The sequence below is a fragment of the Lissotriton vulgaris genome, unplaced genomic scaffold, assembly GCF_964263255.1.
Source record: "Lissotriton vulgaris unplaced genomic scaffold, aLisVul1.2 SCAFFOLD_354, whole genome shotgun sequence".
Taxonomy (NCBI): domain Eukaryota; kingdom Metazoa; phylum Chordata; class Amphibia; order Caudata; family Salamandridae; genus Lissotriton; species Lissotriton vulgaris.
Window position 1 is genome coordinate 223,591 of NW_028253275.1, and position 21,681 is coordinate 245,271.

At 45.5% G+C, this 21,681-nt stretch overlaps 1 protein-coding gene across 1 annotated transcript; it reads right to left on the reverse strand.

Annotated features, from left to right (window-relative positions):
* Positions 1-361: 361 nt before the first annotated feature.
* On the reverse strand, positions 362-11,979 carry LOC147661056 (uncharacterized). The gene is made up of 2 exons (XM_086951359.1): positions 11,637-11,979; positions 362-1,185 (listed from the first exon to the last, which is right to left on the reverse strand). Exons 1-2 carry the CDS (start codon positions 11,977-11,979, stop codon positions 362-364), a joined length of 1,167 nt encoding a protein of 388 aa, XP_086807485.1.
* Between the last annotated feature and the right edge of the window lie 9,702 nt (positions 11,980-21,681).

The window sequence follows — 21,681 nt, forward strand, 5'->3', positions numbered from 1 at the left end:
TGTGTAGATGGCTAGAGTTTGCAGGACACTGTGGCATTTGAAGACATTTCACATCACAAATGTATTAGAATTTGGGTACATACAAATCCATCAATGCTTTTAGTGCAAGTTAGATTTATTTTTTACTCTTGTGCTTGTAATGTGAATAGGTGCTGTACAAGAAGGGGGGAAACCAAAGTTCACAGCGGGAGATGTGATGCCTTACAGTATGAGGCAACAGAGTCCTTGCCACAGTGCTTGGCATCATTGGGCACACTGCGACCAGCAAGTCTATGTGGGAGAGTCTGAAAGTCAATAGGGTGATGCTGTTGCCCACGAAGGCAAGATGCCAGACCAGGTGACCTGGGAGTTGTTCATGGCCCTATGCCTCTGAACGTCTTGACCGTGGACGACCCACCTTCCTTGGGGGACCCTCAAGTGCAGGCCTTGACGATGCATGGGATTCTCCGTCTGACAATTCTGCCTCCTCCTCCCTCCCTGTGCCTGTTGTTGGTCTTTGCCTAGATGTTTCTGGCCTCATGACACAGGGAGTGTGCTGCATGTTGACAGCGATCAGACGGAGCGATTGGTTAATTTCCCGATGCACCGTCATGAGCTCATCCAGTCTTGCCTCCATCCGTCCCTGGTGTCGTTCTTGACTGGCATGTAGCTGGGCCTGCTGATCTGTCATTTTGTTGAGGGCCTCCACTACCAGGCTGAACTCCCTGGTGTCCCGCCGGTATTCATCCATGATGTCTCGGAGTTCAGACATACCGGGCCCTGCAGCTGGCTGGTCAGGTTCTCGCCTCCGCCTTGCGCCACTCCCACCACCCCTGCCCACACAAGCCGGGCCGACGTTTGTGGGCACATCATGTCGACGGGACACATGAGTGCTGGCAGTGGAGGTGTCGTCTGCCACCTCATGGGTACCCGGCGAACGATGTCCCTCATTGTCAGACAGGCTCTGTTGTGTATTATGGGCAGGGCTCCGAGCTGTCTGCTGGGATGTGGCGGGAATGGGTGTGGTGGTTGGCACAGATGTATCTGGTCCAGCTGCTGCAGGGATTTGGGATCCAGAGGGGCCTGGTTGGTTGGGGTCATCCACAGTGTGTTGAGAGGCTTCGGTTATGGTGGGGTCACTGCCGTGCTGAGCTGGGGACTCGGATCCTTCTCCCCCCTGGTTGGGGGTAGTTTCCACACGTTCCCCTGTGGGTGTGAGAGAGAAACACTGTTAAAGCACTATCATGCAACATCCAAATGTGATATACATAGTTGTTATAAATGTTCCCCCGACTTTGTATTTTAGAAATTGTTCACTTGTGTATGTGTATGTTGTGGGATGAGATTGACATGTGATCCGGGGTGCTTGACATGTTGGGTACTGTTTTCGATGGATGTCACAGCCATTGCTGTGGCTTGTGTGGCCAGCACAACACAGTTCCAGATGTGCTCTGTGTGGCCCAATCTGCACAATGCAGTCTGAACAATTATTGCTGGGTCAAGCATGCACAGGCTTTTTAATGATGCACGTTTCTGATTGTGACTCAGAGGAAAATAGCTGTTTTCATCCAGCTACTTTAGAGTGGGTTTGCTGGGCCAAGACAGCCACCCCCTGCCAACCCCCCAGGAGCAGTACACCCTCTTCAGGCACAGGGCTTTAGGACGTGGCACTTCTCTAAGATGCATTACCTTGTCAATACCCATGTCCATGGTGCTAATTGAGTGCATCCACAGCATGACCAAGCTGCGGCAAAAGCACTGTGTGAGAGGCATTGTGGACTTGTGATTCTGCACTGTGCTATATTTGTTAGCATACGTCATCAGATCTGTATTTGAGAGGTTTTGTTACATGACGATTGTGACAGTGGTGCACTCCATTGTCTGTCCCCAGGGGCTCAGTTTCTGTAAGGGGTGTGTGTGACAGGCCATGGTAGTAGTTTGAGTGTGATTGCCAAGTGGGCGGCCTTCGTGGTGTGTCTGTCCACCCATGGAGCATGCTTCCATGATAGTGGTTGTGAGTTCCTGTGCAAGATATCTGCACTTGTCCTGGTGTTACTGTTTGCACTGGTCACAGGAGGCCCATGTGCTGCCTACACCAGGGCCCAGTGTCAACTATCTTGTCAGTACTTTCACACTCCCTGTGCATTGAGCATGGTGCATGGGTGTGTACCTGGCCCATATGGGTTGAGTGCTTCCCCCACCATACACCTTGCACCCTCTCACCCTCCCCTTGCAGCCTTCTGCAAATCCCCTTGCACCCCCCCAATACTGTTGGGCACTGCTGGGAGTCATGGCCACAACCCCCCCACACCCCAACCACACCCCCACACCCACCCTACTATTGGGCACTGCTGGGAGTCATGGACACCCCCCCACACCTCCCTACTGTTGGGCACTGCTGGGAGTCGTGGCCACAACCCCCCCACACCCCCCAACACACCCCCCACCCCCCCTACTGTTGGGCACTGCTGGGAGTCATAGCCACCCCCAACACACCCCCCTACTGTTGGGCACTGCTGGAAGTCATGGCCACACCCCCCACACGCCAACACACACCCCCACCCCCCCTACTGTTGGGCACTGCTGGGAGTCATGGCCACCCCCCACACCCCCCAACACACACCCCCACACCCCCCCTACTGTTGGGCACTGCTGGGAGTCATGGCCACCCCCCCAACACACACCCCCACACCCCCCCCCTACGGTTGGGCACTGCTGGGAGTCGTAGCCACCCCCCCACACACCCCAACACACCCCCTACTGTTGGGCACTGCTGGGAGTCATGGCCAAACACCCCACACCCCAACACACACCCCCACCCCCCCTACTGTTGGGCACTGCTGGGAGTCATGGCCACCCCCCAACACACACCCCACACCCCCCCTACTGTTGGGCACCGCTGGGAGTCAACCCATATTACATGAGTTGTTTGTATACTCACCAGGCTCCACAGCTCCTTCAATTCCGTGAACTCCCACCGGTGGCATTGTTAATGCGTCTGGCAGTTAGGGTCATTTATCGTGTCCGGGGTACGTGTTTGCTTGATTGTGGGGTGTGCGCCTCGTATTTGTTAATGCGTCTGGCAGTTAGGGTCGTTTATCGTGTCCGGGGTATGTATACGCTTGATTGTGGGGTGTGCGCCTCGTATTTGTTAATGCGTCTGGCAGTTAGGGTCGTTTATCGTGTCCGGGGTACGTGTACGCTTGATTGTGGGGTGTGCGATTCGTATTTGTTGGTGCGGCTCGCTCATATGCGATGTTTTCCGTACAAATCGTAATTCATGTGGGACAACGTTTGCCCGTACAAATCGTGTACTTCCTCCCTGGTCAGGATCGTACTTGTTAGTTCGTACAGCATGTTTACAAATCGTACGGTTGGAGTTCCGGCGACATTTCGTACGGGTCTTCGCTTGTGATTGGTATGGGTCGTTGATTTTTATACGTATTTTTGGAAATCGGATCGTACTTCGCTATTCGGACGGTGTTTTCTAAATCGTACGGAAACGGCTACGAATACGAATCGTAGGACGGATTTTTCTCCCGAATCAGAATCGGCCCCTAATTGTGTGAGTTTCATAGAATATTTCTCTAGAACTGGCGAGGTGTGGGGGTGACCACCTGTAGTCACACTTACATCAAGGTTGGTGTACCATCTTGGAGAGTTTCCACGTCCTCATCATGTAGGTCCTTATGTATACACAATTAAAATATACTTCTCATCTTCCCTACTCCTCTGTGTGTTAAAGAGAAAGAAACCCTATGGACTGTGTTTTGGTACTATATGAACTTTGAGAATCTATCAATCTGCTGTAGAGTAAAATCCTGATGAAATTGGTTATTGATGTCTAATGGCGTCTATAGGTTTCAATTAGTTTTCTTTTTTTTACTTCAATTTTGTTGAGCTCCATATGGATTATAAGCGGTAGAACATCCTCCATTCATTCTGCTGGACCTTATGTTGACCACTGTCTGAAAACGAATATTCTGTAAAAGCATCCAACACCTGCCATTGGCAACTGCTCAACTGGAAATAGCATGTATGAATGAGAAATACATGCTGATATTTTTATTCATATTGGCTTGGAAAATTACAATCTATACTTTAGGATTTAATCCCACAAGAAATGAGATGCAACCATTATAAGAGAAGGCAATGCAGTGTACATGTTGGGATGAAAGCAGTACATACATTCTATAAAAGGAATATGTTGGATATGTTTATCAGAATGCGAAGAAAACACCCTGGGAAAGATTAACAAAGAAGTACATTTCCATTTCAACCATGTCCAAATTGTGCACAGCACAAAATTAGCATAGAAATGTACGTGAATCACAGAATTTGACATTTTACTCACAACTGTCCTTGATACCACAGGCTGGTGAGTACCCAAAATTTAAAATATTTTTAAGAAGTTATTTGACAATTTATTGACAAATATTTTTATGCTGTGAATGGAGGAGGGGAGTACATTTTTGTAAGGTTCTTTCATTTTTTTGACTGAATTGCTGGTATTTTTGGTACAAATTGAGAGTGCTTTCTGGAATGCCTGAGCATAAAGCAAGGGAAGTGCTGAAAATTAAGTGAAGTGACAGATGGTGAGCTTTATAGTAAAATGGGCTAATGTAGACACCAAATACTACTGAATCACTTTATGAAGAAGTCTGTCTACCGCTTGGAAAACGGAATGCTTCTTCAATTTGAAGAAAACCATAGGAAACTGTAGAAGGGTGCAGAGACACAATATTGAATAAAAAATATTGAGTTGCACAAATATCAAGTTGTAAATATCGTGGGTCAGAAATATCGTCAGCAAAAATATCGACTGAAAGTAAGGGATATACATTTAAAAAATATTGAAGTTTTTAATATCGTTTGCAAAAATATAGTTGTTAAAATATTGTTTGTTTATTAATGTTATGTATTTTAGTATATATTTTATATGTATGTGTTGTTTTTTTGTAAAAGAATTGGTTGCATTTTTAATATATGTGTTACATTTTTAGTAGGTATTTTTTTATTTTATTTGAATTTTGCATTTTTAGTTCTCTAGCATGTTGTGGGTTTATAGGGAAATAGGGTGGGAAGTAATTTTAATTATATTACATGTTTTGAATATTTTCATTTATTAATATTTGTTTAAATGAGATGTTATAGTATTAAATGTGTAAAATAATGTATTATTAATTAATAATTGGTTGTTGATTTAAATTAATTGGTAATTAATTATGGTAATTTTGTAATACATTTTAGGTGTGTGTTGTGGTTTTTATAGGTGTTAAGGGTGGGAAGGTATTTTTAATTGATGACTTATTAATTGGATGTTAATTCATTTTAATGAATTAGTAATTAATTATGGTGTGTGTAATTCATTTTAGGTGTGTGTTGTGGTGTTAAGGGTGGGAAGTAATTTATTTTTGATGAATACTTGGATGCTAATTTAAATTAATTAATTGGTAATTAATTATGGTAATTGTGTAATTAATTTTAGGTGTGTAAATGAGCAACCATATGAACTGGCCAGAATAATAGAAAAATCCTATGAAGAACTAGGTAGAGCTAGTTTGGGTGGGAAACCAGTTAAGCCCCAACTAACAGTGAGTCCTCAAAAGGTCTTTATAAAAACACTCTCACCACTCCTAAAAAGAAGTGGAAAAATACTAAACAAACTTCTAATGAGAAGCGTTCTCAATCCAGAGGTAGATCCCCTCTGAAAAGAGGTATAACCTCAGGAACAGGGATAATTTGAGAAAACCTGATAGATATCAAGATACTGATACATGTTCCTCTCGTACCTTTCAGGCTTCCTCACAGAAATCAGAAAGAAGAGAATGGTCAGAACACAAGGAAGAACGCGTGAAGTCCAAAGACGATCAACACGTTCCAAAAAATAAGAAAACCCAATACACCAAAAAGAAGGTAGAAGGTCTAAAAATCAGACATGCCGAGGATCTTGAGATCACAACTCAAGAACGGGGAGTGGGCCCAGACAATGCTGGTCAACGCAGCAGAAGTCACCATAGCTCGCAAGATCTTGAAGGATCACCTGGAGACAGTGGACTTGAATGAGTACATTCAAGTTGAAACAGCTGGTACCAGGGTTAGTGTACCCCATAAGTTATATGAAGTAACACACCGGATAGAGGGGGACATAACTAGGAAAATAAGAGCACTCTTTTGGGAGAAGCTCTCTAAGGGTTATGACATTCTTCTAGCTGAAAAAGGCTCGCCACCAAAATTTGTCAGGGAATGCCCACATGGCAAAGACATCATTATGCCAGCCTTCTCCAATTATTTTCCAATTCACTTAAAATACACCTATGCCAGAAAATGGGCTGTAGGCCAGGCTCCATCATTATATAAAAATCATGTATGATGGGATGAGGATTCTCCTCACCATAAAATCCAGTTAAAAACTTAACCAACTGCACAGAGGCAGTACCCAGTTAAGCAAGAAGCTAAAAAACAGGTCAGGGAGATATTAGATCGACTTGAATACCAAGGTTTGATTGAAACATGCACCTCGTCAATGAACATTCCTTTGTTTCCTGTATCCAAAACAGGCAATACAAATTGTCTAGTTTTGGATTACAGACATTTAAACTCGTGTTGCAAATCCTTTGCAGTACAAAATACACACAGTGCAGCACTGATGAATAACATCGTGCGTAAAAAATATAAAACCACATTAGATATTTCTAACGGATTCTTCTGTCAAAATATTGCACCAGAAAGCAGATACTTGACCGCTTTCTCAATTATGAGGACACAGTTCTGTCATCTCCCCCAAGGATTCAAGAATAGTCCAGGTTTATTTTCAGCCAGAGTAACAGAGTTACTACAAAAATATGATGATGAGGCATTATCCTATGTCGATGACATCTATCTAACAGACGATGAGTTGGACAGGCACTTAAACAGAGTGAATACCATAATACTTGGCTTCACATCTGAAGGGTATAAATTCAATTTTAAGAAATCAAGAATTGCCCATCTCAAACGTCCTATTTCTGATATATGAATTATCAAGTGAAGGCAGAAGCCTGGCAGCCAACTTTTTAGAGAAACGTGCGCTGTTCCAACCTCCAAAAACGCTGAAAAACTTACAGTCCAATTCTAGGTTTCCTAAATTTCGGAAGAACTTACATTCTAAACTACGGAGAAAGGGTAAAACCTCTCTACGAATTAATCAAACCTGATTTTAAAACAACTAATTGGACTAAAAAACACACAGAAATTTTGCGTTCAGTGCAAACAGACATGTTAGCAACAAAACATTTACAGACAAGCGTAAACGTATGCAACCTTGTAATCCAAATCATCCCAGGAAGATGCGGATTCACGTACTTAACCTTTAATGAAGGAGAAAAAGTACCAATTGCTTATAAATCACACTTGTACACACAAGCTGAAATGAAATTCACTTCAACGGAAAAAATTCTGACAGCGGTTCAAACTGCAGTAGCAAAAGAGAGAGCTCTTGTACAGGGTAAACACATAATGGTCGTTACTCCTGTACCTGCCTTAGAGGCAGTGACAAAAGCAAGCATTCCGAATGCAAAGGCTCTACATCCGAGGTGGATACAATGGGTTAACTCTCTTGCTGCAACAGACGTTGAATACTTTTTTGACCCTTATTTGAAAACACAAGAATTTCTACAATATAAATGTTGTTAATGTTAATGTTATGGGTGTCTTATATAGCGCTCGGCTACTCCAAGGAGTGTCCCGGCGCTTTCTAACCCACAGCAGACTACAGAGGGCAGGCAGAAAAAATAAAGAAGAAGCAATCAGATCACTGTCCATAGAGCCACGTCTTCAGACCCTTTCTGAAGGCCAGCAAGTTCGAGGTACAGCGGAGCGACAGAGGGAGGGTGTTCCATAGCTGGGGAGCCAAGCGTTTAAAAGAGCGTCCCCCTACGCTTGCTTTCCTAACAGCAGGGACAATGGCAAGACCAAGAGATTCCGATCTAAGGGATCTAGTTGGTTTGTAGAAAGCAAGACGTTTCTGAATATATTCAGCTCCCACAGCATGGAGTGCCTTATGCGCCAGCGTAAGTGTTTTAAAAACAATCCGCTTCCGAATAGGGAGCCAGTGTAGGGAGTGTAGGAGATCCGAGGCTCTCGCTCGACGAAGTAGGCCAAAAATCGCCCGTGCCGCCGAGTTTTGGACCACCTGAAGTTTTTGTAGTAGATAGTCTGGAAGACCCAAATATAAAACATTTGTGTAGTCCAGCCTGGAACAAATAAGAGCCTGGACCGTAGTCTTCCTATGCGCCAGCGGGAGCAGGGGAAGGAACTTGCGTAACATTTTGAGGAGACCATAGCAAGTGCCAGTCAGTCCAAGGATCTGGGACTTAAGCGATAGGCTGTTGTCAATTTTGACCCCCAAGTTCTTAGCAGCCAGAGAGGAGGACGCAGGAGGGAACATGTTCACAGGCCACCAATCCTGCCAGCTCAGATCAGCCTGACATCCGAAGAAAAGCACCTCTGATTTATCTGGGTTGCACTTGAGGCTATTTCGCTGAAACCATTCGAAAACAGCCCCAAGACACCCGCGGATGCTCTCTCCATCGAACTCAGCCCCCTTACCACAAGTGAAAAGGAGCTGGGTGTCATCGGCGTATGACACGATCTGAGCCCCAAAGGACTCCGCCAGCACCGCCAAAGGGGTCATAAAGATATTAAAGAGAGTCGGACTCAGCACCGACTCCTGAGGGAGTCCGACCTCCAAAGGCGGCACTTCGGCTGAGTATGGGGGGGCCCAGACCAACTGCCGGCGACCAGCTAAATAAGATCTAAACCAGCTCAACACCGTCCCTCTCAGACCGATCTCATGGAGTCCGCTGAGGAGACCCTCATGAGGGACGGTGTCGAAAGCCGCCGACAGGTCTAACATTACCAACATGGCCCTTCCTCCTGCGTCCAGCACTTCCTTAATGGCCTCATTGACCTCCAAGAGTGCTGTCTCTGTACTTAGGTTGGATCGAAAGCCCGACTGGGTGGAGTGCAGCAAGCTATGAGTTTCAAGAAAAGTGGAGAGCACAGTATGAACATGCTTTTCCACTATCTTTGCGAGAGCAGGCAGGAGGGAAATCGGCCTATAATTGGCATGGATCTCGGGGTCAAGGCCAGACTTTTTAAGGAGTGGGACAACCATCGCCTGTTTCCAAACCAAAGGGACCACACCACTAGTCAGTGACAAATTCAGAATAGGATTAATCAGCGGGTTCAGAACCTCCGCTGCCCTAGCCAGAAATCTGAAAAAACAGGGGAGTTTTTACCTAGGCCTCTGCAAATGATTTAAACAATGAATGTTATTCGGATAAACGCAACTTTATTTGTTTACCCAGACAATTAGTTTTGTCATTGGTTTTTTATGATTTGTCTTGTCTTTTTATGAACAGAAAAGGAAGATTGCCATCAACCTCACATATAGCCATATGTGAATTACATTACATTGTGTGAATATTTACAAAAAATGAAACACAAAATATGTGAAAAAACATTTACATCACAGAGTGCTCAACATTATACACACACATGGACAATGAATTAACCAAAACAATTCATTTAGCAGTCCTAAGGCTCAAGGGTGAACGTGATTCACATAAGACCCCTGGCCAATCGCGCTGACCAAATCGGTAAAGCTAAGCAATTCAAATACAACAATAGTTCGAAATTCTAATCTCAAATGCACAATAAATGTCCAAAATTAGAAAGCCGACGCGTTTCGAATCCTGTTAGCTGATTCACAGGAATCTCATCAGGGCAGTATAATTCTAGTCCATGGGCACTATTTCTAAAACAGAAAGGGGAAAAAGTGCGTTTTAATCAAAAGTAAAAAGTCCTCAAGCCATTTATTGTGTTAAATAACATGGCGGAAGGCGGCATACCTTGTGCACGAATTATCCAAAATTGCTTTAAACTCATTGAAGATGTTGTCATAAGCTGTGGGTCCGCGCTGAAACAGAGCGGAAGATTGGTCAAAACGGCACGTTCAGAAAGCATAGCATCTACGCTAGTAATGAGCACAGGGGGCTGTGTTACCTTAAAATGTCATAGTCCGGCGGCACGTTGCCTGGTCCGAATTATACCTGTCGTTGTCCGGGTTGTTAATCTGTGGGTTTAAGTTATGCCAATAAATATAGTGTCTCTACAGCTTATTTTCTCAACGTGACTGACAAGCATTGCGAAGACTTACTATTGTTTGTTTACGGAAGCGCTAACATTCCTCTCCGGGTTTCCGCCAGTAGTGCTGTCAGGAAGGAAAGAGGAACAGATCACTACGGTGGACACTTCTTAGCGTGTGTACAACAAAGGGGGTGAGCATCTAGCGGCGCCAAAGCTTACCGGCGGTATTCGAAATGCGGCGTCCCGCGTACACACTGCTGCACGGCCCGCTCTCGGTGTGGTTGTCCGAGGCTGTGCCTGAATTGAGTGTATGTGCAGTGTTAATGGGAGTAAACCAATCAGGATCTTGCCGGTCCCGGTAGTGTTATGGTGCCTTATGGGGATTGTGGTTCCCAAGCTGGATCCCGTCTCTTAAGATCTATTGATTTCACTCAAAGTATTCAACCCTTTGTTGACACTGTCAAATTTGAGAATGAGATAAGACTCTTTCCGTAGCAGCATATTTTCAACCTCGGACTGGTGTTTTGCATCTATCTTGGCTAGTACTGTCCATTTGAAATCAGTTTCACCATGCTTCTTTTCCATGAAATGGTCAACCATTGGTGCGGACAGCACTCTCTTTTTTATTCGGGATCGGTGTTGGGTTATTCTAACATTGACTGCCTGGCTCGTTTTGCCAATGTAGACTCTGTCGCACGGACAGACCACAGCATAAACAACATCTTTTGTCTTACAATTTGTAAAAACCTGGTGTTTCCATTGTATGCCATTGTGGGAAAAGACACTGCCCTCAATCGTAGTTGTGCAAGAAACACAATTCCCACATTTGTGGTGCCCACATATTGGTTTTAAGTTCCACTGTGTTATTAAGTCACTTTTCTGTGGCGGGATGTAACTGTCCGCTTTAATCAGCTGTTGTCCTATGCTCGTGTTCTTGCGCATTGCGAAAATTGGTTTAGCTAGGGGATACTCCAAGGTTTCTAATAGATGCCAATTTTTTAAAATAATGCGTTTGAAATGGTTAGTGTGTTGACTAAAGGTGGTAACACACACTAGTTTGTCTGACTCACATTTTTCTTTTACCTTGAGTAAAGACTCTCTCGGAGTGAATCTGGCTCTGTTTTTTGAGTGTTTTAGAAGTTTTTTGGGGTACCCACGTTTCGCCATTTCGCTGCAAAAGGATGTTGCATGCAAGTCAAAATCAGATACATTTGTGCAATTGCGTCTGATCCTGAGCAGCTGCCCGTACGGTAAGTTTTCTTTTAAACTTTGTGGATGTGAGCTTTGATAGTGGAGAATTGTGTTTCGATCAGTTTCCTTTTTGTACAAGGAGGCCGTCAACTTTGCTTCACTGGCACTTACTGTGACGTCAAGAAAGGTCATTTTTTGTTGACTGGAATTTAGGGTGAATTTGATGTCTCGGTGGCGTGAATTAAGCCAAACATGGAATCCGTCGAGGTCGGTCTGGCTCCCCTGCCACAGGAGCCAGACGTCATCGATGTATCTTAGCCATTGTTTGATGTTACATGAAAAGGGATTGTCGTTGAATATGAATTTCTGTTCATATTGAGCCATGTAAAGTACTGCCAGCTCCGGCGCATAAGGACAGCCCATGGCTGTCCCTTTGATCTGAATGAAGAACTCATTCTCAAATTTAAAATAGTTGTTCCTTAGGGTGATTTCTGCCAATGACACGATGAATGTAGTGGGAACCCGGTGAGGTCTTTCACGCTGATCTAAATATAACTCAATCACCTCCAGTGCCTCATCCTGGGGGATTTGAGTGTATAGCGAGGCAACATCTAATGTTGCCATCAGTTGGGCTTCTTCATTAAATGCTTGCCCCTCCGTCTTGGTGAGAAAATCCATTGTATCCCTCAAGTATGATTTGACATTTGGAACGAAGGGCTTCAAAAAGAAATCAATGTATTTCGAAAGTGGCTCGAGTACAGAGTCACACCCGGAGACTATTGGTCTTCCCGGAGGTGTCGTGTCATTTTTATGTATTTTGGGCAAAAAGTACAAAACTGGCGTTCTTGGAGATTTTTGATTGAGAAATTCAAATTCCTTGGGACCGAGATAACCCTCTTCCAGTCCTGTCTTAGTGATTCGTAAAAAATTTTCTTGGATGGCATGAATCGGATCTTCCCTGGATGGTCTATACCACTCACGATTAGTCACATGTGTTTGGCCTTCAACCAGATACATCGAGCGGGGCCACAGAACCACAGCACCGCCCTTATCTGCCTGTTTGATTATAATTGAAGTGTCAGATTTTAGATCACGAATGGCTTTGCTCTGGCTTTTGCTGATGTTATTTTTAATAACATCAAACAATGGCTAAGATACATCGATGACGTCTGGCTCCTGTGGCAGGGGAGCCAGACCGACCTCGACGGATTCCATGTTTGGCTTAATTCACGCCACCGAGACATCAAATTCACCCTAAATTCCAGTCAACAAAAAATGACCTTTCTTGACGTCACAGTAAGTGCCAGTGAAGCAAAGTTGACGGCCTCCTTGTACAAAAAGGAAACTGATCGAAACACAATTCTCCACTATCAAAGCTCACATCCACAAAGTTTAAAAGAAAACTTACCGTACGGGCAGCTGCTCAGGATCAGACGCAATTGCACAAATGTATCTGATTTTGACTTGCATGCAACATCCTTTTGCAGCGAAATGGCGAAACGTGGGTACCCCAAAAAACTTCTAAAACACTCAAAAAACAGAGCCAGATTCACTCCGAGAGAGTCTTTACTCAAGGTAAAAGAAAAATGTGAGTCAGACAAACTAGTGTGTGTTACCACCTTTAGTCAACACACTAACCATTTCAAACGCATTATTTTAAAAAATTGGCATCTATTAGAAACCTTGGAGTATCCCCTAGCTAAACCAATTTTCGCAATGCGCAAGAACACGAGCATAGGACAACAGCTGATTAAAGCGGACAGTTACATCCCGCCACAGAAAAGTGACTTAATAACACAGTGGAACTTAAAACCAATATGTGGGCACCACAAATGTGGGAATTGTGTTTCTTGCACAACTACGATTGAGGGCAGTGTCTTTTCCCACAATGGCATACAATGGAAACCCCAGGTTTTTACAAATTGTAAGACAAAAGATGTTGTTTATGCTGTGGTCTGTCCGTGCGACAGAGTCTACATTGGCAAAACGAGCCAGGCAGTCAATGTTAGAATAACCCAACACCGATCCCGAATAAAAAAGAGAGTGCTGTCCGCACCAATGGTTGACCATTTCATGGAAAAGAAGCATGGTGAAACTGATTTCAAATGGACAGTACTAGCCAAGATAGATGCAAAACACCAGTCCGAGGTTGAAAATATGCTGCTACGGAAAGAGTCTTATCTCATTCTCAAATTTGACAGTGTCAACAAAGGGTTGAATACTTTGAGTGAAATCAATAGATCTTAAGAGACGGGATCCAGCTTGGGAACCACAATCCCCATAAGGCACCATAACACTACCGGGACCGGCAAGATCCTGATTGGTTTACTCCCATTAACACTGCACATACACTCAATTCAGGCACAGCCTCGGACAACCACACCGAGAGCGGGCCGTGCAGCAGTGTGTACGCGGGACGCCGCATTTCGAATACCGCCGGTAAGCTTTGGCGCCGCTAGATGCTCACCCCCTTTGTTGTACACACGCTAAGAAGTGTCCACCGTAGTGATCTGTTCCTCTTTCCTTCCTGACAGCACTACTGGCGGAAACCCGGAGAGGAATGTTAGCGCTTCCGTAAACAAACAATAGTAAGTCTTCGCAATGCTTGTCAGTCACGTTGAGAAAATAAGCTGTAGAGACACTATATTTATTGGCATAACTTAAACCCACAGATTAACAACCCGGACAACGACAGGTATAATTCGGACCAGGCAACGTGCCGCCGGACTATGACATTTTAAGGTAACACAGCCCCCTGTGCTCATTACTAGCGTAGATGCTATGCTTTCTGAACGTGCTGTTTTGACCAATCTTCCGCTCTGTTTCAGCGCGGACCCACAGCTTATGACAACATCTTCAATGAGTTTAAAGCAATTTTGGATAATTCGTGCACAAGGTATGCCGCCTTCCGCCATGTTATTTAACACAATAAATGGCTTGAGGACTTTTCACTTTTGATTAAAACGCACTTTTTCCCCTTTCTGTTTTAGAAATAGTGCCCATGGACTAGAATTATACTGCCCTGATGAGATTCCTGTGAATCAGCTAACAGGATTCGAAACGCGTCGGCTTTCTAATTTTGGACATTTATTGTGCATTTGAGATTAGAATTTGGAACTATTGTTGTATTTGAATTGCTTAGCTTTACCGATTTGGTCAGCGCGATTGGCCAGGGGTCTTATGTGAATCACGTTCACCCTTGAGCCTTAGGACTGCTAAATGAATTGTTTTGGTTAATTCATTGTCCATGTGTGTGTATAATGTTGAGCACTCTGTGATGTAAATGTTTTTTCACATATTTTGTGTTTCATTTTTTGTAAATATTCACACAATGTAATGTAATTCACATAAGGCTATATGTGAGGTTGATGGCAATCTTCCTTTTCTGTTCATAAAAAGACAAGACAAATCATAAAAAACCAATGACAAAACTAATTGTCTGGGTAAACAAATAAAGTTGCGTTTATCCGAATAACATTCATTGTTTAAATCATTTGCAGAGGCCTAGGTAAAAACTCCCCTGTTTTTTCATTATATTGGCCCTACCTACCCTCTTTCCCACAGGGCCTAACCACCCTTGTTCTTTGCTAGCCAGAAATCTAGCAGGGCAGGGGTCAGAGGGTGAGCCTGACTTGAGTTTGAACAGGAAGTCCTGAGAGATAGAGTCAGAGAGAGATGGAAACTCAGAGAGAAAGGGTCCAGGTCCAGCTGTCGAATTCAGCTGGTCCCTCGGAATGGCAACAACACTAGGGCCCAAGAAGGAGAAAGAGTCTTGAATCCGCTTAATTTTAGTGGTGAAAAAGCTAGCTAACGAGATCACCCATGGTTCAGAAAACTCATGATGCGATGCATTAGCCTTAGGGGTTATAAACTCCTTCACAATAGTGAAGATTTCCCTGCAGGAACTTGAAGCAGTCTCAATTCTTGCAGAGAAATAGTTCTTCTTTTCGGCCAAAATGTCCGCATGATAGACGTTGATAGTGCCCTATAAGCAGCCTTGGCCCCAGGATCATACTGCTGGCACCAGAGCCTCTCTGCTACCTTGCAATTGCGCCGGGACAGTGCAAGAGCCTCCGTGAACCAAGGCGCAGAGGTCCCCAAGAATGTCCTCTGCCCACTGAGATTCTTTCTCTACAACAGTACGAATGTATAATTTATACAGATGGATCAGCACAGCCTGCAATTGGGGGTAAACAAGCTTATACTGCTGCATGCACGATTGTTAAAGGTTGCTGGCGCGATGGTAAATTCCGACCCATGGTCACAAAAACACAATCTCTCGGAGACTGTACAGCTCAGCGAGCTGAACTACAAGCTTTCAAGATGGCGCTGATAAATACCGATCGCGAATTCCCCCCACTCAGTGTGCGAATTGTATTATTGCGTTCAATCTTACAATGAATACTTGCAGAACTGGGTTGAAAACAGATTCAAAGACGCTAAAGGTGGCACAATCAAGCGTAAGTTGCTTTGGGAACAAGTAGTTATATTACAGAAAGAACAACAAAAGACTTACGTGATCCATACACTGAGTCAACAACGTGATGGCGTTCACATTGCAGGGAATTCATTGGCTGATGAAGCCGCGAAGGCAGCTGTTCAAACGGCTTCCGTAGCTGCAATCACTCGTTCGAAAACAAAAATAGACAGCAAAATAATGCAGGCTGTCACCGCTTCCAACAAAGACAGCGGTAAAACATTACCAAAAGGCTTTCCACTCAAATACTCGTATATAACTGATGCGAATAATGTTCCTTTTGATCGAATCCCTTGAGTGGGGAATAGGGCAATTCCAAACATGGAACACAGATTAGGACTAATTTTAGCAGCACATGAAGAGCTTGCCTCTGCACTCGCAGGTGTTTCTGCTACAGTGTCGTTATTAAAACAAAGAAACTGGTTGCCAGGCATGAGGAAACACACCAGAAACTATGTTTTTGAATGTGAAATCTGCCAAAAAATGAAGGTTTCTACCGTGAAGCGCCCGGCGCAGATGCCCCTTCTAATTTCAGATAAACCATTAGCATGTGTTTACCTGGACCACTGTGGTCCCTTACAGAGGGATGGTAACTACAAATATATCATGGTAGTATGCTCAAGATTCATTTGGATGTGGCCTCAGCGCTCGGCTGACGCTCGAACTGTTATAAAAGATTTGCGAGTCTTTATTGGCACATACGCAATCGGCACACTACATTCGGACCAGGGTCCTGCGTTTCGCTCCAAAGCTTACAAGGAGGCCATGGCCAATCTGGGCTTTGCATTGCGGTTTTCGAGTCCATTCCATCCTGACGGAAATTTTGTAGTGGAAAGAAAAAACCGGGACATAAAGCAATCTATAACAGCTAGGGTATTAGGCTCGGGTGACAGGTGGGTCAAACATCTAATAAGTGTCCAACATAGTTTAAATAATCTGCCAAGAAATTCTCTGGGTGGAATCACTCCATATGAAATCCTTTTTGGTACTAGAAAGCTTGTCCAGGACCTCGATCGTCACACTTCAGTAGTAGAACAAAAACCCTTTGATATCAAAGACCGTTTGGCTGTTTTGCAGGACTTAAATGAAACAAGAAGTCTAAGCAACATATTGCAGAAGCCAACGACCACTGAAGGAGAACCACCCGTCCCAGCAAGGCCTGTCTGGATTCCAAAGATTGGGGATCTAGTCAGAGAAAAAAATTGCGGATAAGAAGGAATTTGGGCCTTCTTGCAGAAAACCAGTACCTGTGTTAGCAACCCACAGGTCAAGAACAGTTTTACTGCCGCCCCTTGCTGGAAGGAAGGAGCCCAGGTTCGTGCCAATCGATCTGGTAAAACCACATCATGTGGCCGATAATAAGTAGTAGGCCCAGTGGACTCCAAAGATGTAGCAGACGGCCAAATCTTGCTACTATTCAAGAGGTTCAAACTGAGAGACACATCACCTTTGAAGAATCTACAATAAGAAAAGAAGGACTAAGCAACAAACCAATGGAACTTGTGCCTCTTGAGACCCAAATAACAGTTTGTCAAGAAACTCCTGTCTACAATGATATAGCATCTGACTATACTAATATGACAAGGGATCAATCAGCTTCAGCGATTTCAAGTAATCCTGATGCAATACCAACAATTGACAGAACTGCCTCTGGCTATTTCATCAACTTTGATACGTTTTCTGAGGATCCCAGTGAGCCCGAAACGACGCCAGCAATAAAACTTTTAAAGATCAAGTAACAGAACTGTTGGAACTGGCCCTTCTTGCAGGGTCATCCTCAAACTTTTTGCTTCTTCCTCCCTTATTTTTCCTGACCTGTGGCTGTTGGCAATAGGACTCTGTGCACTTTACCACTGCTGATCAGTGCTAAAGTGCATATGCTCTCTGTTTAAATTGTTATCATGATTGGATATACATGATTGGCATATTTGTATCACCATGAAGTCCCTAGTAAAGTGCACTGGGTGTGCCAGGGCTGGTGATGGCAAATGCTACTAGTGGGCCTGCAGCACGGAATGTGCCACCCACAGGAGTAGCTCAAAAATGGTGTCTCAGGCCTGCCACTGCAGTGCCTATGGGCAGTTTAGAAACTGCCATGTCCTCCTAGTCAGTGTCCCCACTAACCAGGCCTAACCCTTCCTTTTTTGTGCACATCAGTCACCCCTATGGAAGGCCCAAGGTACCCCCCTGGGCAGGGTGCAGTGTATGAAAAAGGTAGAGCATGTACTAGTCCAGGTGACATGCTCTGATAGTGAATGGCAGCCATTTTCATTTTTCACTATTGTAAGGCTATCTTGCTCCATAGATTAACATGGGGGATGCTGGCTACAGTGGTTAACAGCATTTCTTCCTATAGGAACAAGATAGGATATAAGTATATAGTATCCCTGAACTCAGAATTTAATAACACATCTTTTAGGAAAGGTTGTTTTTAAATCCTGTGTTTGAGAACAGCACTTTTAGAAAGTTGCTGTTCTCTTGTCTGACCCTTCTGTGTGCCTTGGCCTGTTTGTGTATTGACTGTCTGGTTTGAGAGTGACAGGGGCTGGGGATTCCCCAGGAGGCTGGCTGAGTCAGCCCTAGGCTGAATGACTGCATTTGCAACTGGAGTGGTGGGAGGAGTTAGCACCTGGGCCTGAATAGGGCTGTACCTGCCTTCCACAATGCTGGCTGCACCTCCTGCTGGGCGGCTGACGACCCTGCCCCTCACTCTGAAAGGAAAGAAGAGGCCTGCAAAACAAAGTACTCAGGAAACACCCAGAACTGGTTCAGACCGGGCTCAGGGCCCACATGCACAGAGAGAACAAAGACTTTAGGGGTATAAGTACAGGACCCCTGACAACAGAAAATTAGATCATCCTGGAATCAAGAAGGAACCTCTGCCAAGGAGAAAGCGGAAACTGAAGAAGGAAGACTGTCCTGCTGTTGCTCTGCTGGACTGACCTGCTGTTGCTTTGCTGCCAAGGAGAGGGGAAGGACTTTGCTGTTGAGCTGTGTCCCCTGTCTTGAAGGAATCTCCAAGGGCCTGAGAAGAGCTGGCTCCCTGTTCTGAAGTCCCAGGAACAAAAGGACTTCACCCCCAGCTTCCCTGAACTCTGCTGAGAGAGTTCTGCAGAGCCTGACGCCGCTGCCAGAGACGTCGCATCCTTCATTTGCGGGACGCACCAGACCGGTGAAGGAAAGTCAAACATCGCTGCGAGTGTCGTCGCAGAGCCTGTCGTCGCTGGGTGAGATCGCCGCACCGCTTCCTTGCGGACTGCATCACGTCGCTGCAAGCATTGTCGCGGAACCATCGCATCGAGGAGCTGCGAGAGAGAGGATTACCGCTGGATCGCGCATCGTCACCCCGGAGATCGTCACAGCCCCTACGAGATCGTCGCATCGTGCCATTGCGAGAACAGACTTCCAATGGAACCTATGCACAGGAATCCATACAAGTGGCCTTCCTCCCCATACAGACCGGATTCTTCGCAACACGCCCGCTGCTGCAGCGAGGTTGTCGCATCATCTCCCCAGGGTCTCAGGAGCAACGCATTGCTTGTTTTCCACCGCACCAGCTTCTGCTTTTGGAACTTTGTCGCAACTCCAAGGTACTGTGAGTAAACGTGACGCAACTGTGAACTTTTCACACATCTTTGGTTTATTTTACCGCAACTTGAAGAACTTTATCGCAAACCTTAAGAACTCTTTTGAAACCATATTCTTGAACTGTGTATGTTGGATTTTTGTCATTTTGGTCTTGTGTAGTTTAGATTAAATACCTTTATTTTTCTAAACTGTTGTGGAGTCAGTTTGTGGTGTTTTCACTGTATTACTGTGCGTGTTGGTACAAATACTTTACGCATTGCCTCTGGTTAGCCTAGACTGCTCGTGCCAAGCTACCTAGAGGGTGAGCAGGGGTTATCTCGGAGGGTTATCTCCTTGCCCTGACTAGAAGCAAGTTTCCCTATTTGGACAGTGGTACCTACCTCTGCCAACTAGAGACCCCCAGTTCTAACATTGGTGGCAGCGGTTGGATTTGAACTTGTATTTGTACTTGACCCACAGTAATTGGTGTACATCACTAGTGAGTGCAGACCGCTACGCCATCACATACTGTTTGTCTTTTCCGGTGTCCTCCTGGAAGTATTTTTTTGGATATTGAGACTCTGGCTAGTGTTGCACCTGTAACATCCTGCCAAAATGGAAGTCAACTTTTTTCACCTGTGCATCTACACAGAGGAGGAGATAAAAACCTTTTGCAAGAAGAGGGGGCTGCCTGTGGAGAAAGGTTCCACAAGGAGGGATCTTGAGGCATGCCTGTATTCCCATGAGGCCAGAATTTGCGAAGCAACATTAGCAGATGATTCTGAGGAGGAGGACTTCTCTGATAGTGAGGAAGAGAAAGATGAGTGGCTCCTTGCTGCTGAGCAAAGGTGCAGATAATTAGACCGGCTAAACAAGGAAGGTATGATCCGGTGGGCCTTAGCCCAGAAAGAAAAATGGGATGCTCAAGGAAGGAGCTTTGCTGAGTTGGAGGTGGAGTCCAGCTCAGATGGTGGCAGCATGATTATGATATCTAGTGTGGAAAGAAAGGTACAAACACCCAGAGATGTGGCTCCTGACTTGAGGGAGGGGGTCGACATACACCAGGGGGTTCAGGTTTATGATTTAGTTCCAGTGGAGTGCAGTGTCCCTGAAGTAGATTGGGGGACTGGCACAGGGGACCATATTCCTAGTGGTGGGAGGGACACTCGACTGACTCTAGAAGAGAGGTACAGGGAGAGGGGTTCCCCCGTGGTAGAAACCATGGTGTGTGTGTGTGTGTGAAGACCAGCCAGAAGAGTGTGGGTTGTGTGACAGAGACAGTCAGATACTGTCTTGCCAGTCTCAGGAGAGTGGTGTGGGGTACTTGTGTGAGGCACTGGAGGGTGAGGCAAAGGGTGGCTTGGTTAACAACTGTGGGGGGCTGTGTGATTCATTTGTTGGAGAGCATATTTTAAGTCCCTGTTTTCCAGAGCTATGCCAACACTCGGTGGAGTGTGAGTTCTCTGATCCCAGAGAGCTTGCGTTGGAGGCAGACCTCTTGGTGGATTCCAGGGAGTCTGAGGAGGCATTGGGGAGTGATCCCAAAAGGAGTGGCTTAGATATCTTCCAGACCTATGAGGTGGAATAGGTTAAGTGTAGTCCACTTAGGTCCCAGTGTAGTGGGAGGGGTGTAGGGGCTCATGTCCGGTCTCAGTGGAGAAGGAATGAGTGTGGGACGGTGTGTATCACGGTGCCCGAAACCCAGTCTCAGGGCCTGGAGGGTTACTTAAGGGAACACCAGGTTGGGGACCTAGACTGTACTTGTAGGCCATTTGAGGAGGATCTCCTAGTGTCTGTTGAACGGGGAGTGCCTGTAACCAGGCCTCCATAAGTTCTGGTGTCTGGCAGTGCCACTCCAGTTGGGAGGGTGCAGAAGTCCAGACTGAGGGGTGAGAGGGGGAAGGAGTCCCCAGTGGGAGAACCAGTGGGTCAGGGACCAGTCGTAAGGGCCCAGTGAGTGACCATGGTGACCTCACTTCTGTCCTGGGGGATCTTCCCGCACTGTCAGGTTGACAGGGGTCGGGAGATCTGCGCCAGGCAGACTGTCACAGGACACATCAGTTGTGTGTCAACCTCAAGGGGGGTACTATGCGAGTCCCCAGAAGTCGTGGCGTGCCAGGCAAATGCACAACCGCAGGTTTTGGTCCCTGGGTTGGGAGACCAGGTTCAGGATTTGCCTGACCTGGAAGGAAGGACATCTGTAACCAGAGTCCTGACCAATATGGTTCCCAGGGGTACCCCTCCAGTAGGGATGGTGCAGCGCTCTGGAAGGGGGTGCAGAGGGACGGAGTCCTCGCCCCTGACCCCGGTACAGCCAGAGGGGTTAAACCCTAGGT